At 34.0% G+C, this 25,545-nt stretch overlaps 6 protein-coding genes across 7 annotated transcripts; 2 read left to right on the top strand and 4 right to left on the bottom strand.

The window, feature by feature from the left end:
* Positions 1-784: 784 nt before the first annotated feature.
* LOC104785756 (uncharacterized) lies at positions 785-1,452 on the top strand. Its single transcript, XM_010511023.3, has one exon. It carries the CDS (start codon positions 926-928, stop codon positions 1,304-1,306), a length of 381 nt encoding a protein of 126 aa, XP_010509325.2. The 5' UTR covers positions 785-925; the 3' UTR covers positions 1,307-1,452.
* Positions 1,453-2,582: 1,130 nt separating this feature from the next.
* Positions 2,583-3,060, top strand: LOC104785755 (uncharacterized). Its single transcript, XM_010511022.3, has one exon. The coding sequence runs from the start codon at positions 2,583-2,585 to the stop codon at positions 2,970-2,972; it is 390 nt and encodes a 129-aa protein (XP_010509324.2). The 3' UTR covers positions 2,973-3,060.
* A 110-nt stretch (positions 3,061-3,170) lies between these two features.
* On the bottom strand, positions 3,171-5,731 carry LOC104785754 (short-chain dehydrogenase TIC 32 B, chloroplastic). Its single transcript, XM_010511020.3, has 8 exons — positions 5,465-5,731; positions 4,590-4,821; positions 4,410-4,489; positions 4,089-4,242; positions 3,900-3,978; positions 3,712-3,796; positions 3,570-3,616; positions 3,171-3,460 (listed from the first exon to the last, which is right to left on the bottom strand). Exons 1-8 carry the CDS (start codon positions 5,580-5,582, stop codon positions 3,290-3,292), a joined length of 966 nt encoding a protein of 321 aa, XP_010509322.2. The 5' UTR covers positions 5,583-5,731; the 3' UTR covers positions 3,171-3,289.
* A 1,009-nt stretch (positions 5,732-6,740) lies between these two features.
* On the bottom strand, positions 6,741-9,900 carry LOC104785753 (ADP-ribosylation factor GTPase-activating protein AGD7). 2 transcript variants are annotated; one of them, XR_015598414.1, is made up of 4 exons: positions 8,722-9,629; positions 8,344-8,609; positions 7,196-8,061; positions 6,741-7,105 (listed from the first exon to the last, which is right to left on the bottom strand). XR_015598414.1 is itself a non-coding variant. In XM_087513196.1 (4 exons), exons 1-3 carry the CDS (start codon positions 9,505-9,507, stop codon positions 7,198-7,200), a joined length of 1,371 nt encoding a protein of 456 aa, XP_087369322.1. In that variant the 5' UTR covers positions 9,508-9,900; the 3' UTR covers positions 6,741-7,105; positions 7,196-7,197. The 2 variants fall into 2 exon arrangements, 1 of the variants encoding a protein (XP_087369322.1); XM_087513196.1 differs by having other exon boundaries at positions 7,196-7,704; positions 8,532-8,609; positions 8,722-9,900.
* A 269-nt stretch (positions 9,901-10,169) lies between these two features.
* LOC104788937 (cation/H(+) antiporter 20-like) lies at positions 10,170-13,469 on the bottom strand. Its single transcript, XM_087513195.1, has 4 exons — positions 12,937-13,469; positions 11,826-12,845; positions 10,687-11,457; positions 10,170-10,593 (listed from the first exon to the last, which is right to left on the bottom strand). Exons 1-4 carry the CDS (start codon positions 13,114-13,116, stop codon positions 10,336-10,338), a joined length of 2,229 nt encoding a protein of 742 aa, XP_087369321.1. The 5' UTR covers positions 13,117-13,469; the 3' UTR covers positions 10,170-10,335.
* A 4,891-nt stretch (positions 13,470-18,360) lies between these two features.
* On the bottom strand, positions 18,361-18,799 carry LOC104785751 (protein RALF-like 25). The gene has a single exon (XM_010511018.3). The coding sequence runs from the start codon at positions 18,748-18,750 to the stop codon at positions 18,529-18,531; it is 222 nt and encodes a 73-aa protein (XP_010509320.2). The 5' UTR covers positions 18,751-18,799; the 3' UTR covers positions 18,361-18,528.
* Between the last annotated feature and the right edge of the window lie 6,746 nt (positions 18,800-25,545).

The raw sequence follows: 25,545 nt of genomic DNA, 5'->3' as shown, positions 1-25,545 counted from the left end.
ACAACTTTTAATAAACTCGGTGTTTTTTTCTTATAGTAATTTTAGAAAATAAGTATGATAATTTTAGAGTTTTTAATTAAAAATCTACACAGTATTTAACTATTTATTAAATAAAAAAGTATTACTATTTTTGTTTGAATGAAGTTTGATGGGTTTAAAAATGTAAAGATTTGAAATTTAAGATATATTTGAAAGAATTTGTTCTGATTCGCTAAGGCAAGTAACGTTGTCACCCATACCAATAAAACTTTGACAAATGGGTATTCTTGACAAAATAAGGCATACAAATATTAATCATACATTTTCAAAGATGGATAATGGATTGATGTAAATTTTTATTTTAAACCTTCAAATCTATAAGTCTATATAACCCTACAAAATCATTTTAAAATTTTCTAATAATCCAAATTTTTATCTTCAGTTTTAGCTTTCTTAATATAAACCCCTAGCAAAACCTCGGATCAACCGGCATATAAAAAGTGGTAAGATCATTGAACCAATGGAACTCTTACTAATTTATGCCATTACGTATGACATAATTTGACTTGTTTTGTAAATTTCACCTCTATTTGGTGTACGTCAAATATAAAATATCTAAACTCGAGACTCCGACAACTAATTTTTGTCCTAAACGTGCGTCTCTAGCTCCCAAAAGTATGCAAAGTTGCGAATCTGACTACGTCTTAATTCACACAATATGATCTAAGACACCAAAACGGCGATAAGTTTGGTCGTTTCAAAGTTTGTCCTCAAATTCGTCGTTAGAGCAGGTGAGATTAGGTTATCTTCTCTTCTCTACTTATCTCCTTCATCGAATCGAAGCTACTCCATCTTCTATATGGTGCCATGGTGGAAATAATATTTATGACCGGTTTGGAAACTATAAACCCTTAAGAGAGAAACGAAAAAAACTTTAAACCAAGAAATGATTCGCAATCTTTTCTCATCTCTGACTCACCGATTCGCTTGGCGGGTTCCGCTTTTCGTCTACGGCGTGACGTGGACGTTATTTCTGACGATCACGGTGGCGATCATCTCGCTGGCACCGGAATTCGCATTCGTCTCGGCGATTTACCCGTCTTCTTCTTCTTCTTCGGCGGGGTTCTCGCGGCGGTGCGGTTCCGACGCAGCCGTTTTGGTTCCGTTAGATCTTCCCACGGAGATGTTCTGTTTGCCGGCGAATCTTTTCAGGATGTCGAAGATGGACCTCGTTGTTCCGCCGGTTTTTGCAGCGATTGTTGTGGCTCTTTCCGCCGTCGTCGTACGAACTATGGGCCTTTGGGAGGCTGAAGAAGAAACCCATTAATTTAGGCCCATTAATACACTATTGACATCGCATAGACCACTAAATATTCTCATGTATCTAGTTATTTATATGTGCATCTTTTTTTTTTATAACCTTGTAATATATATACTTCTCTTAATATAATTTGGAGAAATTATAGTTTACTAGACGAAAATGTTACTTTATTAGACTAATTTTTGTATTTTTACTTCATTCGATTCTCACACAATCGATAACGTTTTCTGATTATTGTATCCGATAAAAAAAAATGTGGTGATATATAATAAAGATATGTCAATGTAACAACATTATCAAGAAATATAAATTTTTGAGTTGTTGGTACATAGTGAGAGAGAGAGAATCGATGAGTTTGACACTGAAATCCCAAAGTTTATCGGCCAAAGAATTGTCGGTAGCGAATTTGCTCGGAGTGATGACGTTAGAGTCGCCGAAATACTTCCCGGTGACGCCTTTGAGATCAGATCAGGATGAAGTGCGACGTAGCATGTCCTTGCTTCTCCCTAATTAACAATACCCCCAACAAAAAAATAACAAACATATAAGAAAAATAATATAACTAAATCTCATAAGAAAAACAAAAATGACAAAGGGTTTTTTAAGTTCACCTGAGGTATATTTTTCCACAAGAGGTACGTCATAGCCTTGAAGAGGCTCTGTACATACGTTAATTAAAATGACGAATTTAGGAGAAATTAATCAAAATTTAAGTGTACGATAAAAATGAAGAATAGAGAACCGGTATGTACTCATGCCTAAACCAATGTAGTAACAAGTCTAGGATGTACCAAATTTATTAAAATGACAATAGCATGACAATATAATTTTGTTATACAATTTCATATTTATATTTCTCAATTAATATAGTAGAATGTGTTAAAACACCAAAACGGCTATAAATTTGGTCGTTTTAAAGTGTAAGATATTAGGTTATCTTCTCTTCTCTACTTATCTCCTTCATTGAAGCTACTCCCTCTTCTATACGGCCAGGCCCGGTGATGGGAAGATGCAAAGGGGTGCTTTGCACTAGGTCACATTACTTTTGAAATTTTTTTTACAAAATTTTTAGGTATATCTGATATTTTGACAAAAGAAACTCAAATATGTAAAATCTACAAATAATAAAAAACAGGAAAAAAATTTGGTACAAAGTCCAAGGAAAGCCAGCTCTGTATACGGTGGAAGTAATATTTACGACCGGTTTAGAAACTATAAACCCATAGAGACAGAAAAGAGATAAAATTCGAAACCCTTAAAGAAAAAAAACTTCAAACCAAGAATGATTCGCAATCTTTTCTCATCCCTAACTCACCGATTCGCCTGGCGGATTCCGATTTTCATACAGGGCGTGACGTTGACGTTGTTTCTGTTGATCACGGTCGCGGTCATCTTTTTCGCACCGGAATTCGCATTCACCTCGGCTATTTACCCGTCTTCTTCTTCCGTGGGTAGAAAGTTTTCCTCGCGGCGGTGCGGTTCCGACGCAGCAGTTTTGGTTCCGTTGGATCTTCCTACGGAGATTATCTGTTTGCCGGCGAATCTTTTCCGGAGGTCGAAGATGGACTTAGTTGTGTCGATGATTTTTGCAGCGATGGTTGTGGCTCTTTCCGCCGTCTTTGTACGAATTATGGGCCTTTGGGAGGCTGAAGAAACCAATATACACTATTGACACCGCATAGAACCACTTAATATTCCTATAAATATAGTGGGATCTATACAATAATATGTGCATCCTTTTTTTTTTTTATGTAATATACTTTTTCTCAATTTCTTTTGGAGAATTGATAGATTATTATACTAGAGGAAGATGTTACTAGTTTCTCACACAAGATTTTGTGTGCTTATACTTCATTCGATTCGCACACAGTCGATAACGTTTTCTAATTATTGCATACCATAAAAACTATGTGGTGACATATAAAAAGATCGATATGTCAATGTGACAACATTATCAAGAAATATAAATTTTGAGTTGTTGGTACATTTTTAGTGAGAGAGAGAATCGATGAGTTTGACACTGAAATCCCAAAGTTTATCGGCCAAAGAATGGTCGGTAGCGAATTTGCTTGGAGTGAGGATGTTACAGTCGCCGAAATACTTCCCGGTGACGCCTTTGAGATCAGGATGAGTTGCGACGTAGCATGTCGTTGCTGCTCCCTAATTAACAATACCCCATAGATTAAAAAATTTAACAACCATATACCTAAAATTAAAAAATTAAGTCATGATAAGAAAATTTCGGAATGAGAAAGGGTCTGAAATTCACCTGAGGTATATTTTTCCACAAGAGGAAAGTCATAGCCTTGAAGACCTCTGAACATACGTTAATTAAAATGTCGAGTTAGGAAAAAAAATGATCAAAAATTGAAGTGTACGATAGGAATGAAGAATAGAGAACCGGTACGTACTCATTCCGAAACCGGAGTGACGGAAGAGATTGGTGGTGACAAGTCCAGGGTGTACCGAATTTACTGTGATGTTCACACCTTCTTCCTACATGATCATTTCGTATTATGGCATCACATTTTTAATCACTTACATATAAATGTACGTTAAAGACTATATCAATGTGTATGTGTGTGTGTTTATATATTACCTGTAGTTTACGAGATAGTGCATTGGAGTGCAACAAGTTTGCGAGTTTGGACTGTCCATAAGCCCTTCTGTCCGAATATCTAAAATAATGATATAGACCATGTAGAATTTGCTTTTACATTAGTTATAAACTTTAATCTCAAGTTCAATATAAGTATAGAATTGAACTAATTAAAAAAATAAAACTTACTCATCAGGGTCATTGATGCTTTGGAACTTGATACCTTCGGGATAAGTATAAGTGTGAGCAATAGATGATAAATTCACAATCCTTCCTTCGGTTCCACTTTCTCTTGCGCTACTCTTCATTTTCTCCAGAAGCAGATTCGTCAACAGAAAATGACCTGGACGATCCATTATTACATAATATAAATATAGATATATTGACTTTAGCATATACTTATTTCTTTAGTATTCATGTACTAAACATGATGTTTTGAAACTAACTAAATAAACATTTGTGTATTTCGATATAGTTTTCTGACAAGGAAACATTAAATAAAAATCTTACCGATATGGTTTGTTGCGAATTGTGATTCAATACCATCTTCAGTAAGCTGGAAAGGACAAAACATAACCCCTGCATTGTTTCTAACATTTTAAAGGACACAACAACAAATTAACATTAAACTCTCAATCGTTGCACACAAAAGAAAATGATAAAAAATCAACAAGTGATATCCATACGTACATGAGTATGTTGAGAGGGAGATTAAGGGCAAGGAATTGATCGGCGAAGGATCTGACTGATTTGGTGGAAGCGAGATCGAGCTGAAGATAATCGATACGAGCTTTAGGGTTCATCTGAAGAATCATCTCTTTCGATTCATTACCAGCTTTTGGGTTTCTTGCAGCAATGATGACATGAGCTCCTCTCATTGCTAACACTCTTGCTGCCTCCAATCCAATCCCACTTGTTCCACCTTTTTTTCGTTCATTTGCAATATAGTTTAATCATTATTTCAAAATATTGAAGACAAAACAAAAGAAGAATCCAACAAACGGCCGAAGCAACGTACAAGTGTACAACTAACGATAAAATTCGTACTTTCGTGTCTTTTTACAAATTAAGACACATGCATAGAAAGTAAATTCTAGCGTTATCAGAAGAAAGACAGAAGTAATTGTTAATAAAAAAAAAAAAATGGCATGTTGACTACTATCAAATCAACATGGTCATGTATTTTGTATTTTCTATTTTCTTAGTTTGATATATAAAATAAATTTTGTTCTACTATATGTATCTCAATCTTAATTAGAGAGAAAATATAAAATTAAGAATGTTTTGGTTAATTATTTACGAAAAGGAAAGAAAATCTTCGGGTGTTACAATATGAGAAATAAATTATACTTATTAATTTCTGATAAAATCCCAACATTAAATCTTAAAAGTTTGACTTTTTCTTCCACCATTATTGAATCTTAAAAGTTTCTTTTAATTTTGACAAAATATCTTCCACGACACCAAAACGTAAAACAAATTTGTTTGGCAATAATAGATTTGCTTCGTTTTTCCTCTTTTTATGATTTGGAAAAAAGAATATCAGATGTTAAACAAAGCAGAACCTGTGATGATGGCAGTGAGATGATTAGCATCAATGGACTGAGTGACATCTTCAGCAGTTGAAGCTGAGCCAAATCCACTCTTTCCTGCTTTCCCTGTCACCATTCCATATATTCCCATGATCTCTACCTCTCTCTTTATCTAACCAATAATATAAACCCTAAAAAAAGGTTGCTGCAGATGAATAAGAAGAATGGAGAAGAAATAGAGGTAGAGAGATTACATACAGGTAAGGAACTTGTGTGGTTTTAAATAGGCTCTCACGCGTTAGAAGATTAGCTAGATTTAGAATAGAGTTTGCTGTCGTCGACACATGTGGTCCATTAACCTTTTCACTGACAGCTTAGCAAAAATTAATGCTTACATTTTTCGTAAAATGCCTAGAAAAGGTAGTAGTAATTAATACATATAGTGAAACTAATCCAAACATTTGACTAATTTATTGGACAATGTTTTTTTCTTTACGTTGAATTGACTAATTATCTTAATAAATTATTCCTTTGAAAACTTAATATTTTTTTTAAATAACCTCAATTTTAAAAAAAAAATATATATATAGGAACTCGTCTACCGATCCAATCGAATACTTGAATTTTAATAACAGACTTATACAGTTATACTACAAATATGCTGTTCTGTATTTTTCTATGCTGTTGCAACCTTGTGTACAACTCTAATTGCTCATCTAGTTTCGTCTACGTTAGTATGTTATGAGACTGGAAATTTCTTCATTATAAATTTAACATAACGTATTTATGTAATATATATATATATATATATATGTATATCTATAACATAATCTGGCCCGGTTCAGGATGTCGGATTATTGAATGCAAGTGTGAACTGGTGCGGTTTGTAGTTTTGTACGACAGAACATAGAACGTGTTAGAGACATGCTCTCAACTCATTAACCAAGTTGCATCGTATACGTTAAGCAAACGTAGCCTTCCCTTCAGTTTCAACTTTCAAACTTCCAATATTCTAAAGAGACATTGCTTGGTATATCAAGATTTCTTCCAAACTGTGTCATCTCCACATAACGCCACCTCTATTTAGATACCTCTTCCACTCCATGTACATAAGAATTTACATATGAAATAAGCTGAGAATAAAACATTACCCCATTTTCTTCTTGACTAAAAATTCAATTTGAATATGTATCCGTAATCGGATCAGATTCCGACAAAACTTTTCTCACCAGTTCAGAAAATTAGGAATTCTTGTTGAACTAGGAAAGGATATTGCGTGTGTAACATAGTAACCGGACAAAAGAAAATATGTGAATTTGAAAGAAGACAATATAAAAAAGGAAAAATTGTTTTTGTGGTCATTACAAATTTCAAGAAAAATAAAAAGTTTAAAATCTCAAAAAAAGAGCTGAAGACTAACCCGAATAGTTTAGTAAGCAGTTCTCTATGAAGCTTGTACAAATATAAATGAAACTATATTGTAGAAGAACAAATAGTGACGATCCATTTTTGATTGATCGCCAAATCAATTGATATGTGAAAAGAAGGACCTGTGATGGCTTTAATATGGTTGAGATGACCACTCTGCTCTCTCTCTTGTGACAGAGCACGAAAACCCACAGCCTCTGCTTTTCCTTAATTGTACAACTTCATTCACCATCATCCTTGAAACACCTGTGATTAGTACAAAATAGTGTTATTGCAAACGTATCGACATTAAAAGTGTTTGGATTAGTTTTTACTTGATTGGTGTTAAGTGCTTACCGCTAGAGAAATCCTCCACCAGTCCAAGCAGAGTCTGATTTCCCATTGTTACCTACAGATTTCTTAGCGCCTGCACTCTGATAATAGAAATCATCATCTTTGGCATCATTATCATCCCAACCAGCCCAACCATCGTCATCATCATTAGAAGTCGACACCTTTGGTGCTGCTTCCTTTTTGGTATCCTTCTCATCTCCCCAGTCATCCCAAGAATTTGAGTTACGATAATTGTTGTTCTGAACACTTGATGATGACTGTGACCCTCCAAAAGAAGATGAGTTTGCTGTTTTGTTTCCAAACCCAGAGTTCTGGTAGAGACCGTTGCCCTCGTTTTTATTCTGTTGATTCCAGGTTGATGCTTCTTCTTTAGTGAACTCTTCAACCTTTTGTGAAGCAATTGCCATTACTCCTTTCATGATCCCCCATGTCCTCTGTCCTATCTCTGTTGTCTTATTCGCAACAACATTAACAGTCTCGCTGACCGTGTGATCTAAGCCACCTTCTTTGACCTGCAATGAAACAAAATGTTTCTTATCTCACAATCCAAGATATTATTGTCAGCAGCATTGACAATTATAGAGAGCATCCGGCATTATGCTATATTCAGAGTTTTAGTAAATCCCACTAGAGATTTTGCAGAGGCTTAAAGACAAAAGTCACAAAACACAGTAGCCTCAATACTGCAATTGGAGACCATTTTGTAGCTAGACAAGACTCTAACTTTGTTGGAAATGAGATAACCTAACAGATTATTGAGCAAAAGACTCTAACTTTGTTGAAAATATGATAACCTAACAGAGTATTGAGCAAAAGACTCTAACTTCGTTGAAAATGGTACAACCTAACAGAGTATTGAGCAAAAGACTCTATACTGCAATTGGTATATTCAGAGTTTTAGTAAATCCCACTAGAGATTTTGCAGAGGCTTAAAGACAAAAGTCACAAAACACAGTAGCCTCAATACTGCAATTGGAGACCATTTTGTAGCTAGACAAGACTCTAACTTTGTTGGAAATGAGATAACCTAACAGATTATTGAGCAAAAGACTCTAACTTTGTTGAAAATATGATAACCTAACAGAGTATTGAGCAAAAGACTCTAACTTCGTTGAAAATGGTACAACCTAACAGAGTATTGAGCAAAAGACTCTAACTTTGTTGAAATTATGATAACCTAACAGAGTATTGAGCAAAGCGGTAACTACGACATTTCAAAATAAATTTAACACAGCTATGAAATAACAAAGACTACAGATTGTTACCAAGAAGTGCGCTTTGATTACGTCCTAAGAAAGCAAGCACATCACCGAAACAGAATGATAAAAGAAGTAAGTACCTTGGAAGTGAACTCCATGGTGCCAGTCTGAACAACATTTGCAGCTGATGCAGCAACAAGAGACAATCTTCCAAAACCCTATTTTCCAAATACAACGTAAAACAAACACCAATCATTCACACAACACGATAAACAGAGAAGTGACTCAACATCTAAATCAAATCACTCTCAAAGAATCATCCAAATTTACCTCAGACATAACAGAGAAAACATCAGCACCACCACCACCTTGTTGATTGCTTCTCGGAGCTGGACCAGGGCTAGATCCAAACCCAACATACTTACCTCCTTGAGAAGGAGGAAGACCCTCAGGCTTAGACTCATTCTCAGCCATCCTCTTAGCGAAAAAACTCTCCTTATTCGCCGCCGAAGCCTCCAGCTGAGACCTCGAGTATATATCCTCCGACGATTTCGACTTCGCCGGAGCACCACGACCTCCCGACGACCTAAAATCACTCGCCGATTGATTCCTCCTCATATCAGTAGATCTGAACGAATCATCATTATCCCAATTATCCCAACCACCATTACCAGAATCCCTACCACCACCCTGAGACAACGGAGGCTTCTTATTCATCCCTCCACCAACAGATTCCTTCACAACCGGCGGATCTCTCCATTGTCTTCCCTCAGCTAAAGCCTGGATCCGATCTCGATACACAGACGCGGCGTTCGAATTGTACTTGGAGATGATATCGGTCTCTTTAGAGATCCCGTACTGAGCCAGAAACTTGTTGAGACAATCGTTGCCTCCGGCGTCCATTTTCTTGATCTGGATCTCGGACCATGAATCCATGGTCACGGATCTGACGAAGGAGATGTGTACACCTAAGCCACGGTGCTTCCCTGAGCACTCCAAGCACATGAAGATCCCGTATGAAACCGATGCCCATTGTGGATTCTTCTGGGAGCAATCGACGCATACCTTGTTCTCAGGCTGGGATTGGAGAGTTCGTAACCTTCTCGCCGCCGCCATAATGTCGGTTCTCCGATCAGATTACTAATTTGACCCGACCCGAATAGATCTGATTCAGGTCCAGATTCTGATGATACCACCACCACCAACGCGTTTTTTTCCCTCAATCGTTTTTGCTAATAAATTTGGAAATTTTTTTTTTTTTTTCATGCGTTTTTTTTTGGCACGTGCGAGTTTCGCGGCACCTTCACTGAAAATTTCCAATATTATTATTGTTTTTTTCTCCCAATGCTAAAAATATTGTAAACGAGCTATAAAAACAAATTAGTAGATCTAAAAAAATGTATATACGTATCATTTAGTATTAATTACTGTCCAAATTCAACATATAAAATTTTATGCTAATATATTATCATTGTGTTACCAAATTCAAATAGCTAAAAAACAAATATTGTAAATAGTGCCGGCGCTGACCCAGTGCAGGAGGTGCTTTTGCACCATGTCTCCTAAATTTTTAATTTTTTTCTTTAAAATTTTAGGTCTTATATTTTATATATTTTGTATTAGGGTCATAAAGTTTGAAACATTGCAACTATAACCTTAGTTTTGGGGAAAAAAATAAAAATTTGGCACCAGGTCCCAAAAAAAGTTGAACCGGCCCTGATTGTAATCTTAGCTTTTTTTTTTTTTTTTTTTGACAGCAAACATATTGTAATCTTAGCTACAAACTACTAGTTCTTGATTATTTAGTGATATTTTTTTATATCAATATCTTGTACATAACTAAGGTGTTCCATCATAGCTGGATAAAACCTGCACGTAAGGTTCATCTTAGCTGGAAACCACCAATACAGAGTAGTAATTAAATCAATCATCGTTTCTAGGATGTCAAACATTGTCTCCCACAATAGTTTTTGCTGAATTCTTTTCAATGTTTCCTTGAATGACCAGTGTTGAAACCACTAGTCGTCCCATTTGACAACTTGTTGATTGTCGATTTCCAACTATCAGAAGCTCATAGTCCTTTCTCATTCCTATTGCCTCTATAATCTCTTCTAGATTTTCCTCAACTTCGATTTCTTCGTACTCTACCTCTACACCTTCACATTGTTGCTTGAATTCTTCGACTGCTATATCATCAATCTCCTACATCATCACAATATTAATTAGTTATGGTTACGTTATATTCTTTAGTAAGTTCCGTCTACTACACTATAGTTAATGTAAATGTTTTTTTACCTTTTCACTATAACTAGAAGTTATGGTATTATTGGAGATTTGCAAGAGTGTTATTTTGGTCTTGGGGTGTTGAGCTATTCTACTTCCAATCTCAAGTGCTTTTCTATCGTTGAGTCCACCAATGAACACAAGTCCTATCCTTTTTGGCCTATTATCGTGGCTACTGCTTTCTCCAGTCTCTTTGTGGTCTAGAACAGCAACAACTGGGCATTTAGCATTCTCCATCACCCTCTCGTTGACTACTCCCCATCCCGTTGCCATATGCGGTAATATGATCATCCACACCTTGTTATGTTCCGCCGCATTGCATATGTCCTCGTGCATCGTTCCCAAAGCTGACACACTTTTTAAGTGGCGGATTCTAATCCTCTGTTTCTGGTCTCTGACCTGTCCGTAAATACTAAACGCAGCTTCTATCTGGTCACGCGGCCTCCCTTTACACAACTTATCTATGAACGGCATACCGTTTCTTCTCGTTCGTTGGACCATCGAGATGGAGGATGATAGTTCAGTGAGTTCCGTTAAATGCATCACATATACTTTGAGTGATCCATTGGACGTACCAAGAGTCTCAACGAGTTTGATTATGCAAGGAACGTCTTGAGGACCACGTACGCAGGCTAGGATGCGTAACTTCTCTTTCTCGTCACCTGTGGAGTCAGAACCATCATTGTTCAAGGGTTTATATACAGCCACGACTGATGGAGTCGTCATGAAGGTTGTGACCAGAGCCATCAGGACTAGAATTGCGAACATCTCGTCGTTGAGCACCTAATCGATATTAAAAGCATGTAGATCCATCACAAACTTTAAGATATCAAGACTAAAATATCTCAATGGCCAGTAAATATACATATAAATAAATAAAAATTTCCATGTTGCATCTTCTCTACTTTCACAAGTTTGGCCAGTGTTTAGGTCCTACAACAATATTTGTTTCTTTGGCTTTTGTTTTTTTTTTTTTAATCTAGTTCTAGTGTTTAAATTAAATGTTCTTTCTCGTAAATAAAATCTATAGAAGTACTATCTCAACCTTGAGAAAGTAAATAGGTCTTCTATGTTCTAAGAATTGCTCTAATTATATGAAAGAACTAATATTGTGGTAATGTGTACTTGTCTAGTTTACTAGTACTATGTACCTTCTTCTCCTTGCCGATGTTTAGTACAACTAGCTCAACAAGCCCTTTAGTGTTCATCAAAAACCCTAAAGTGAGGGATTCACGCGCCGATATGGTGCACATCATCGCCATGAGGAAGGTGCCAATGATTTTCCCTGCGCAAGCCGTGGATATTACCAAGGCCAATATACCCCAAGCCTCTGCACCTTTGATCTTGTTTACATCTGTCTTCAGTCCGCTAGATGCAAAGTAGAGCGGGAGTAGAAGCCCGGAGACAAAGTCTTCTATCCGCTCGACGAGCTGGTCACTGAAAGATCCACTTTTGGGGATGATTAGGCCAAAGACAAACGCCCCAAATATGGAGTGTAGTCCGATTAGGTCTGTGATAAAACCGGAGACTAGGACTCCTGCTAGAGTTAGACATATGCACGCCTCGTGCATCGTGCTGGCATAGTTCTGGACAATCCATTTCATGGTTGGTCGGATCACAAAAAGCATGAAGAGTACAAAGGCAAGACCTGAGAGGAGAACCCATATGGATACCAATGGAGATGCATGTTTGTGGTGGTCTTGGCTTCCGGGGAGAGCCACGGCAAGGGCAAGGAGGATCCATGCGGCCATGTCATTGAAAGCAGCAGCTGCTAAGGCTGTCTGACCAACACTTGTGGTCAAGAGCTTGAGTTCAGCTAATATACGGGCAAGGACTGGGAAAGCTGTGATGGAAAGAGAGACTCCAATGAAAAGAAGGAATTGCCAGTACCCTGTTGATTCATGATCCTCCTCCACGGCTCTACGGAGAAAAAGGGAAACACCAGCGCCCAACACAAAAGGAAGAGAGATTCCGGCGAGAGAAATAGCAAAAGCTTTTTTCCCCGTGCGGCCTATAACCGTAAGGTCTAGTTCTAGACCGACTAGGAAGAGGAAGAAAAGGAGGCCAACGCTAGCAACTGACTCTAGTATCGGAGTGCTCCATGCTGGAAACACGAGTTTAACAAAATCTTTGTTTCTCCCCAATGCTGAAGGTCCCAACAATATTCCTCCCTATAATAATGTTATTAATATACTCGACGTTAATGTGACAGTTTAAAATATAGAAAAGCATATATTTATGCATGTATTGTCTAGAGCTTACAAGGATCTCGGCGACGACTTTGGGTTGACGAAGGGGTTTGAGGAGGAGGGTAAGGAAGCGGCTGGTGAAGAGGACGATGGTGACTTGTATTATTAAAAGAGGAAAGGCACAGTTGAGAGGATTGTCTCCTCCCCATACTCCATCCGACGCAGTTTTGATGCTCGTTCCGTTTATCGCCATTTCCTTCAATTTCAGTCAAAATAACGAATCCCGAACGATATTTATACTTTTAGTTTTATTTTTTTGCATGTAAACGAATAATCTAACGGAACAATATAATTTTATTTGAATTTTTTTTATAGATTTTGGTGTGGCCTCCTCACTAACATGATTGGAAGATCTTATGACTAGTTAGGAGCGACCGATTACTCCTTTTATAGACGAGACAGGAGAGTGGTTAGTGACAAGAACCACTGTTTTTTGCTACAAAAGAATTTTAGAGAAGATCCATATATTTTTGTTTTGTAATGCAAATTTTTTTTCCCTTGTCAACATCATTTTGTTATTATATATTTGAATTCTCTTGTGCGCATATCCATGGTGCTCACTCACGTAATTACTTAAAATAATTATCAATCGCTGTCAAAGAAAGAGAACTACGTCACTGACATTAATTAAGATAAAACACCCATATTGATATTTCTATGGAAGCAATCGATCACCAAGTCTTTATAATAATAACGAAACTCCGATGGTCATAGTTATGTATGATATGAATTTGTATGTTAAAAGGAAGAGCAAGTGCCTGAATCCGATGGGTGGAATTGAGTCATCCTATCGTATTTTTATAGAATGGCTTCCTTTGCCTGTCATATGTAACTTCCAATGTTCTAAAGGTGCATGCGTCGCATGCATACGTCTCGTCTGAGATGAGACATATTCAACCGCATTTGAATCATATATATTGCAAAATCTTTTTTTGTCAGTGCATAATTTAAAATTTAAATTAAGTTGAACAGGAGTACCAGTCCAAATAAATGGTGGTCCTAAATCCTAATTAAGAAAAAAAGTATGACTGTTCTCAATTCTCATGATACTAGATTTAAAAAATGTGTAATATATTGTATTAAAAAAATTTCTAAGCAACATTTATTTAGTTTTAAAAACAATAAATGTGATGGTTTAAAAGGTATAAGTGTATTATAACCACTATCTTAAAAATGAATATAAGTGGATCTTAGAAAAAAATTAATGGTAATCTTTTCCTTATCTCGTGTGTCCGTCAGTCCATCGGACCCGAACTGGTTGAGTGTAATATACAAAGTCTTTTGTTTTTCTTAGGTCTAATTTTTAATGTATAAAATGTGTATTTATCGTCAATTACAAATGAGTAGTTTGAGTCCACTCACGACAGTCCACTACTACTTCTCCGTTAATATATATGCATAATGCATTATATTCTTAAATATCTCCTCGTGTACGGTTTGGGGAAAAAATGTATTACGTCTTCTTGAATTTTAAGAAAACAACGGGTACTTCTTTAAGGTAAAATCTTGCGCTCGACACGAATAATACACTCTATTACGATGGAACGTTCTGTGTACAAAGTAACAAACACGTCGAATTAATCATTCTTCGTTCATGGTGCGTCGATCATGTTTCTTTGTTGGTACCGTAAATCAATATTCTTGAATCGTGATAACTACTTATCGTAAATATGCGAATATGCAGATCACGGAACTGAGTAAAAGACAAAATGTCCCATAATCGACTCAAACAGTCAAACAGTCAAACCTTTGTTTCAGTAAGGCAAAAGCTTATTGGGGTATATACATCGCTCCAATAGAATGGGGAGAATTTGCTTTAGTCACTAATTAAAAGTATATTTGACTTTGTGCTAACAACTATTTTGTTTCTTATACTACTACGTAGTACCCTATATTTTATAAGCACTCTGGCTTTTAATTGGAAACGTGTCGAACCCTATAGAATTTACACCCAAAGAAAAAATTAAACAAATGATTATAACACAAAAAAGGCATTAAATATAATATAGTTAAACCAAACAGAGCCGTGTCTCGTTTTTGTAAATAGAGAAACTGAGAATGTAAGCAAAGCAAACTTCTGACTTGAGCGACTAAACTTGAACCGGGTCTTCCATATGGAATAGTTTCGATTATTTACTTTTGCGAGTAAGAGAACTTGTAATATTTGAGGAAGCATCTGAAAAATCCTAATACATTCAAAAAGCGTCTAAACACATGTCCATAGTATCGTCATTACGGCCTAGGCATCGTCAATCTTGCATAGATATGAGGTCTAACGGTCGCTTGTCTTTATCAGCTTATACGTCATTTGCAATCATACTACTTTGTTAAACGATTCCTCCATGTTGCAGCTAGCATACCATTGCAGTGTTTTTTTCTGGATTTCAATCCCCACCATCATCTTTATCTATATATGTCATCTCTCGATGCAAACAGTTTATATCTATGGAACTTGTCTCAACTTTGCAATCTGCATGAGCACATTCCGATTTCAGCTATAGGCTACAACCTCAAAAAAAGAAAAAACCACAAATTTTAGATCCGCACAGTACTGCAGCTCATTAAGCTTTTCCATCAGGCTAATTGATGAATCTTCAATGACATAAATAAAACTACTCTATCAACAACCCAAGTCAAAATATGGCTACAACAAACTACACATGTATGATCGAACTTGATCTCTAGCTAGCGTTGACTTTGTAGACCATAATACACTCTACAACATATTTAGGTCATACCAAAACTTGATTTATTTTTCTTTTAACAATTCTGATATGTCCCAATCAATCATAAACAAATTATGAGAACTAATAAAAGAAAATTATCTAATGATTTATATTGATCCTTTTTTCTTAAGTAGAAATCTACATTTAAAAATTAGGATCAAATTATGGGCAAAAATCTTAACTTTCTTTAGTTTCAAAATTGAAAAAAAAGTAGAATAATAATAATAACATACAAGAAATGAGAACAAAATCGTCCGACTAAAAGACAACTAACCCTCCAAGAAGAAAGGCATCGACTGATGATACAAGTCAACATTGCAACAAACGATGGACTGGATAATAGAAAGATTATATACACAAACAATAGAAAGATTAGATACGCAAACAATATAAAGAAACCAATACCACCAGATGAAAAAGGCCTAGACGCTCCAAGCATTAATCACTGAAATGAAAAAGGTCTACTCACCCATCTTTTGGCAGACGCTCCAAGCATTAATCCTTGAAATGAAAAGATAGAGATCCTTTTTTTTTTGAGGAGAGGATCAACACATGCATAAGAACTAGTATTAGAAGAAAAGCTACACGCCAAGACAAAAAGCTAAATAGGTAATACCTTCATTTCCGCAAAAGGCTCCCTATCACCTCGGTCTGCCAAACATTAGAAGAACAAACAAATTAGATACACACAGTGAAAAGAGAAGTAAAAGAAAGATAAAACAAGGAGAGATCAGTGTTCGACGCACGCATGTGAGGCACAACGACTTCAGAGCAAGACCGGTGATGGAAACTAGAGCAGCAGAGTGGTTCATCAGCGTCTGCCATGGATGGCACCGTGGATATTTTCCTCCGTTACTTAACGGTGACGATGATTAGTTTATTGATACTTTCGTTCATTTATTGATTACACGCTGTCAACTATGTACTGTCTTCATTGTTAGTTCTAATTTTTATTTTTTATTTTTAAAAAAAATTATAAAATTTGTTTAAAGTATATTTGGTGATTAGAAGAAGAGCATCTAAATTATTTTTGGTTTTCAAACCAACAACGTTGGATTTGTGGTAAATAAAAGAAGAACAACATCGTAGTCTAAATTGTCTTTATCTTTGGAGTTTTTATATGTTCTAACCTTTTTCTCAATCAAACAAATCTTCCTGAATTTGATATTATGGATTTTTTTTTTTTTTTGACTTGTCAAGAACAGGTAATCGATGTGATTCTTTAATGGGGTTAAGGTCTCTCATTAATACTCTTAACTACGTTAAGCACAAACTAAGACAGAGCAAGCAAAAGAAACAGATTCATTCATTCAAACCACTAAAACATTCAGCACGAGACCCTAAAACCAGCAGAGAGATCTCAACTCCCGAAATTAACAACAAACCCTAAAGAACGAACGATTTACAAAAATCAGATCACATACATGATACATCCCTCTCTCTAACCACTAAATCCATACAAAGTTTGTCCTTGCCTCTTCGGACGAGCATGCTCGGTGTAAGTAACAGCATCACAAATCACATTCTCGAGAAAGATATTAACAAAAATCTAGTAATAATAACGAAAACAGAGTAAATACAGAATTATTTTTAAAAAATGGCTGTAAAACCGAATAAAATTAACAGCATCACGAATCAATCGTTTAAAATCCAAAATTAAACCAAGAAAATACAGAAGTAAGGTATATATGAATTATAAAATTTGGTTGTAAAACCGGAAAAAAAAAATCATTCGGTTTTATAGCAAACCAAAACCAGAATCTTATAACAAAAATGATAACCAATCAATCAACATTAGAAGACGTAGAGTGAACTGTTTAGGGTTTTGACAATTGTGACTTGTGAGAGTGTGAGACAATGAACTTCCGCCGCATTGTAATGGTATCCGGTTCACATTTCTTGAAGAGAGTCTGTACAGCGGCCGCTAGCGTCGAGAATTCCCATCTCTGGAAGCGGGCCTGTACAACGTCCGCTGCTCCATTCGCGTCGGCTGGCGTCAACAAGGCTGATCTATTATTGGTAACAAACGATGGATCTTTGGCTTCTGATCAGAAGACAAGAGAGCAGAGGAAGAAGAGGAAAATGTTCAAGGAACTTCGGGTTATAACAGAGAAGAAGGGGAGGGGAGTGAAGAATACGTTAAATGAGTTTATCAAGAGGGAGGAGACAGAGTGGGTTTCCATCACTCAAGAAGATCTCTTTGGTTGGGCTAACCAGCTCGACAAGTTCGGAAAACACATACACGCTTGCCAGGTATTACGTACGTTAGATGGATTATATATAAGAAAGAATTTGATTTTGGAACTAAAACGAATGAATGAATGAAAATGTGTGTGTTTCTTTGTAGATATATGAGTGGATGGATAGAAAGAAAATGACATTTCCTCCGACCGAGCTTGCAAACAAATAACTTTTGCAGCTGATAAGTTTGGATGATCGTGGCGGAATAATTTACAACACAAAGTTTGGTGAGTAGTGTATTGATGAATAAAAAAGCACAGGTTTCCAGAATTTAGCTCTTTTAATTATGAATTCTTGGATCTTTTTTTCTTTTTAACTTATAATCGTTGTATCTTCCATGTCATATCTTGATGCAATCTATTTATTTCTATGGCACTTATCAACTTTATGAATTCTTAGAAAAATTCACATTCGATTTTAGCTTATAAGCTGAGAACCACATATGGATTTTCGTTACTATGACACATGAATTTATTAAGTTTAAATTAAAACCCCGTTAGCATATCACCGCCAATACTGAATATCAATCATGTGAAATGTTTTGAAATACATAACACCATAAATAATATGACTTATGTGGTGCCATATGTTACATAAAATATATCATTCATTATTAGATCTCATGCTTAGGACAGCCATTACGGACCATGTCGGCGGCATCGGTTGATTTTGGTGCAGCCACGTGTATATTCGTGAACCGGGGTACGGGGTTTATGTGGCTGTTGATGACATCCTGGGGGAGGATTAGGACGTGAACATCGGTTGAGATTCAGATATTTCTTCTTCGGTTCGTTAGCCTCAACTCCTCCTGCAATCAAGATGCTAAAAATCACCAACAAGATTATCATAAATGTCTTCATTATTTGTTGTTCTTTTCTTTTTCCTCTCGTTGGTGATTTCAAATATTGTTTAAAAATTTGAGATGTGGACATGGGTACATATAGAGCTTAGAGGAGACGCTAATTTTAGCGAATCCAGATTTGAAAAACAGTCTGATTCTAAAGTTGGATATGAAACATGGTTTTTGGAGATGCTTTTTCGGGATTTCATTGCTTTAATTTAGAGAAAATTTTCTTTAAATAAATTGATTCTTTCGAATTCTTTGATGAAGTTTTGAGTTTTCCAATCTATACTACCATTTTCAGAGCAGTTCTGATAAAGAAAACATAAAGTTGGAAACTATTTACATTCCATTGTAATTAATCCTTTTTAAATAATTAAAATTAAATCACACACACAAAAAAAAAGACAATTGCAAAAATCAATATTTGCATATACGTATAACCCAAAAAATCATATTAAAATTCTTCATTCGTTTATTTCCATAATTTTATCATATTAACACTAGTTTATCTCTAATACTCCGAAATCTCCTCTACACTAATTTCGCATATGATTAGAAAATTAAACATGATATCGAATATCCATATATATCCGGAAATATTGAAAGTGAGATTTTTTTTATGAACAATATCATTTAAATATATTAGATTTATAATTTATGATCAATTAAATTAATGTAACGTGATTTTTGTTAACAATTATTCTTCCTAATCTCAACTTTCCAAAACAATCGGACCAAGTTGTGTTCATTCCAACAATAATTTGTACCAAATCTAGAGAATATGCCTTACGTTTTCTATAATTTATTTATGCAATAAATATTGAATATTAACATTTTTTTTTGAATTTAATGTTAAACTATATTTTAACCCGCGCGGAATTATATTTTTAAAAATAAAATAAAAATCTAAATTTTTAGTAGATTAAATAAATAAATATATGACTAATGTTTTGTAAATTTTAAATGTATATCCCTTATATCTATATATTATTTAGGTTTACCGGTTTATAAATTTAGGTTTACCAGTTTAAATTGTTAAATTCAGAATATAACTCGTGATATAACATAGTACTGCTTGTTTATTTACATAATCGTAATTTAATAAATTCAATTAGATATGCCTAATATTCTAAGTCGATGGTGTTAACAAAATAATGAACTGATGATTTACTAACAATTAATGATATAATTTTTAGTTTTTTTTAATACACAAACTTATCCCGCTACATACCCAAACACAATTTTTCTTTCTTGCTTAAGTAAGACATGCATGTTTTTCAAAATCCAAACAACGAAAAATGCAAAAAAATATAGTTACATTAATTTTATGTATTCTATGATGATTTAAAGCAGGTAAACTAAATAAATCAAACAAGGAGGATAGGAAAATCATAATTTTAATTAAAAAATATTATTTTATATTTCAAACAAAATCTTTTAATTGTGTTTGGTTATAAGGATAGTAAATAATTATTTGAAGATATTGTAATCAATTTAATTAGATATTGTAATTAGTCATTGATTGATTATTGAGATATTTTAGGAATTTTTGTTTAGCCTAAAATATTGGTTTTAAATTCTAATTTAAAATTTAATGATAATGGCATTCCTTGTAAATAAGTAGCAACTCTAGGATTTATTTGCTAAATGTATATATAGATTATATTCAAAGAAAAAATAAACGTTTTACATTGCAAAGCAAAGCTTTTTCTCAAACCATTTACTAAAAAAATATAAAAATTATACTATGGGATTAATAGGATCTTGTCGCAAACCACATCTGTATTGTGGTATCTTCTTTATTCCCAATCGTACTCAATCTGTTTCGGACATTTTTGTCTATGAGCTTGACCAGTTTCTCCGCCGACGAGTCAAGCTCATAGACAAAAATGTCCGAAACAGGTTGAGTACAATCTTGTCGCAAACCACATCTGTATTGTAGTATTAACATTTATTTCAAATTGCTATATTTTCTAAATTTAAAGTTTGTTCACCAAATAAATGTTAATATTCAATATTTATTGCATAAATAAATTATAGACTATTTTGTTAATATTTTTAAACATATTATTATGTATATAGTGTATTTTTAAATTTTAAATATTTTAATTAAAAAACATCGTACCGCCGGTTAAAATCTAATCCTTTTGATAATTATATAATCATCGTAAATATGCGAATATCCAGATCACGAAACTGAGTAAAGACAAAATGTCCCATAATCGACTCAAACCTTTGTTTCATACATCGCTCCAATAGCATTGGGATAATTTGCTTAAGCCACTAAATAGATAAAATAGCTAATCAAAACTTTAAAAGTATCGATCTTTGACATTGTGCCAACAATCATTAATTTTGTTTGTTATACTAGTACCCTGGCTTTTATAATTGGAAACGTGTCGAACCCTATAGTATTTAGTTATTTACACGCAAAAACAAATATATACAAGTTAAAGATGGTTATAAATTGAAAAATAAACAAATTCTTTCATTCATTCAAAACCATTAAAACCATTTTTTATAAAACCCTAACAACAGCTGGGAGATCTCAAGCTCCCGAAGTTTTCAAACAAACCCTAAGAACGAACGATTTACAAAAATCAGATTACATAGTAGGAAACAATTAAAACACCAAATCCATACAAAGTTCGTCCTTGCCTCTTCAAGGCATAAAACAACATCCATGATCCATCTCCGTAAAGTTTTCCGACGAGGCATGCTCACTAAAACCGAATAATTAACAGCCTCACGAATCAATAGTTTAAACTAAAATCCAAAATTAAACCAAGTACATACAGTAAAACCAGAAGAAAAAAAACATTCGGTTTTAAAGCAAACCAAAACCAGAATCTTAACAAAAACGATAACCAATCAATCAATCAACATTAAAGTGAACTGTTTAGGGTTTTGACAATGGTGACTTGTGAGAGAGTGAGACAAGACAATGAACTTCCGCCGCATTGTGATGGTACCCGGTTCACATTTCTTGAAGAGGGTCTGTATGACGGTGGCTGCTCCGGCATCGTCTAGCGTCGAGAATTCTCACCTCTGGAGGCGGAGCTGTACAACGTCAAGTTCTCCATTGACGGCAGCTGGTGTCAAGGCTGATCTATTCGTAAAAAACGATGAATCTTCGGGTTCTGCTCAGATGGCAGCCAGAGAGCAGAGGAAGAAGAGGAAAATGTTCAAGGAACTTCGGGTTATCATAGAGAAGAAGGGGAGGGGAGTGAAGAATACGTTAAATGAGTTTATCAAGAGGGAGGAGACAGAGTGGGTTTCCATCACTGAAGAAGATCTCTTTGGTTGGGCTAAGCAGCTCGACAAGTTCGGAAAACACATACATGCTTGCCAGGTATTACGTACGTTAGATGGATCATACTGGATTGTATATAAGAAAGAATTTGGTTTTGGAACTAAAACGAAATGAATGAATGAAACTGTGTGTGTTTCTTTGTAGATATATGAGTGGATGGATAGAAAGAAAATGACATTTCCTCCGACCGAGCTTGCAAACTATTTAGGTCTTGTTGACAAAACTAAAGGCCTATTGGCAGCTATAGCCTTGTTCCAGAGAGTAGAACCAAACTTCCACAGAAATGACCCTCATGCCAAGAATTTGCCTGCTTACCGGAAGCCTCTGGAATGCACCTAAAGCTTACAGACATGCAAACAATATGTGATTACTTCAAAATTTAGAATGTGTTAATGTGTTTTATTAGAGTGGAAGTAAAATTTAAATGTATGGTAGAATACAAAACAATTTATGCAACAGTATTATAAAATTTTAAACAGAAAATAAATATTAACTTCAAAATGTTAGTTTCTAAATGGGGAAAATGTCATTTAATACATGAACTTTCAAATTTAGGCCAAACAAACCATGAACTTTGTGGGAGGCCATTTAATACATCAAGTTTTGTTGACTAGCCATTTAAAATACCAAATATCGTTGACCAAGCCAAAATAGACATATTGTTAAATGAGATAACTGAGCAACTAATGACCGTTACTTTGCTGTTTAATGGCATGTTGTTTTTGGCTTCATTAATGATATTTGATGTTTTAAACGACTACTCAACAAAACTTGATGTATTAAATGGCCTCTCACAAAGTTCATGATTTTTTTGCCTAAATTGAAAAGTTTATGTATTTAATTACATTTAATCTAACTTGAGTAGTCTAATTTTTATTATTCAACTAATAATGACTAATTGTTGAATGATTTATTTAAACATCCAAAATAAAAAGTCATCCTATACTCTTCAAAAATTTAAATTTAAAATATAGCAAATATTATGTTTTAAAGATAAATTCACATAAATACATTATTGAATTGGGGTATATGTCAATAAAAATGTAATTATGTAATTTGATCACATGTATATTATTTTTGTTTGTTAATAGACAAAAAAAATTTAGCACATGGGTTCTCATAGTATTTTACAAAAGTAAATATTATTTTTAATCATTTATGTTTTCGAAAAACATAAAAGAGTAATATATCAAAAAATTTAACAAATCACCTATCAAATATTAGAGAAGATATAGGAATGCATTTTTAATTACATAAATAGTAGATTATACATTTTCTGTTAAATAATATCCACATCATGAATTATATTCATGAAAATTTCTCAAGTTTTAAATATCTTCAACTCAATTGATGTATATAAATAATATTTTTTTTAATTATAACCAAAAATATTATTGCAAAGGATATTTGCTGCAAATGTACAAATAACAATAAACTGTATAATAGTCAAATTAAGCTTGATTTTACAGTTTAGAGGTCTAAAGCAAAGATTGTCGAGTAATGTGAACAAAAAAAGAGAAAATCAAAATGCATTATCTTTTTTATGTATGCATAATTCGATTAAGAGTCTTTTCGTCTTGCTGAGTACAAAATATTATTAAATTATATAATTTTGGATTAATATATGAACTTTCAAATTTATGTCAAAAAAACCGTAACTTTGTGAAAGGCCATTTAATACATCAAGTTTTGTTTATTAGCCGTTTAAAACACCAAATATAGTTGACGAAACCAAAAACAACATACCATTAAACGGCAAAGTAACGATCGTTAGTTGCTCAGTTATCTCATTTAACGATATGTATATTTTGGCTTGGTCAACAATATTTGGTGTTTTAAATGGTTAGTCAACAGAACTTGATGTATTAAATGACCTCCCACGAAGTTGATACAAGGTTACTTAGTCGACTAGTGAGTCATCATTCTCATAGTCGAAGTCTTCTTCAATGTATAATAAGCTATCATTTGCCTGTTTTGAAAGTTCATGTATTAAATGACATTTTTCCCCTTTCTAAATACATTGTTTTAAAATTTTAAAACCTGTGATGTGAACCCAACTTGGTCATAGTTTTTGGGCTGGCTATTATGGTCTAAGGCCCATTTTCTTTTAGTATGCTTTTGCTGTGGAGTCAACGGCTTTTTCAAGTGTTTAGAGCTACCAATAGAATTTAAGTTTTAATCGACTTTTGGCTTACATTTCTTTCTAACTTTACTTAGGGGTAGATTGGTTGATTGGATTGCACCCATATTCTGTAAGTCGAGTTTCCCACTCTTGTTATACTTTGCAACGCTTAGTTATATATATCAAAGCGAAACAATTATAGGAAAAAGAAAATTCAACTTAATAAACTTGAACAGATCTTCCATATGAAACAATTTCCATTACTTACTTTTCTTGTTAGGAAAGAAATAAACTTCTATAAATTAATAATGTTGGGACTATGATATTTTATTAATTTATAGTGATATTAATTTATCTATAAATTAATCATTATTAATTTATAGATATATATTTCAATTGTTTAAATTCTTAAAAATTATTAGTTGAGATAATTTTAGCAAAAGAAGATTAGACTTTTGGATGTTATAAATTTTAGGATTTTAGAATTGAATCTAATATTTAGAAAACATAATTGACCATAAATTACACATACTAAAAACAATATCACTTATACAAATGATATACATGAATTTAATTTATGGATAATAATATCAATTTTCATATTTTAATCGCTTATAAAACTACCAAAATGAAAATGATGGATATCTAGATATTTGAAAAAAATTTTAAAAAAAATTAGCTACTTTTATGACATGTTATTGAGTATTTTATATCATTATAGTTTGAAAATATAACATAATAATTGTTTTATAGATATGAGCTTTTGGAATAAAATCAAAATTTTAAAGCATACATTATTATATCAGTATATATATTTATATATATGTAAAATTACATGATTATTAATTTATGATATTATTGGGACCATATTTTACAAGAGAATTTTTTTAAAAATATTATCTTATTATCTTATCAAATTTTACTATTTTTTATACTAACCCGACTTAGGACCAGCAAAATTTATTAATTTATAGTATTTATTAATTTATAGAGTATTAATTTATAGATTATTAATTTATAGAGGTTTTACTTATTAACATCTCGGCTACATCACTTCAACATGACATAATCCAAGTAGCCAAGCAGAGAAAATGTCTACCTCTACCTCCAGCTTGCTTCTTGTTACCATAATACACAAAGTAACTTTTAATTCTAGGCTGATACCAACAAAAGGGATGAAGACAGAAATTGTCTACCTAGGACTGCAACTTATTTATCTTTCTGGGAACCTGCAGGTTTACCATAACGCCCCAGTTACTTTGAAATTCTATATGTAACTGGTTAATTGTCTAAATGGATCCAAACAAAGTAAGCAAGAGGAGTACTAAACAGATAGACCTTACCTCTTCTGACATAAAACTAGAGATGGATTTCTT

This window comes from Camelina sativa, chromosome 5 (genome assembly GCF_030686135.1).
Source record: "Camelina sativa cultivar CO46 ecotype springtype chromosome 5, ASM3068613v1".
In the NCBI taxonomy this organism is placed as follows: domain Eukaryota; kingdom Viridiplantae; phylum Streptophyta; class Magnoliopsida; order Brassicales; family Brassicaceae; genus Camelina; species Camelina sativa.
Note: the sequence above shows the minus strand (reverse complement) of the source record. Positions and strands in the feature narration are given on the sequence as shown.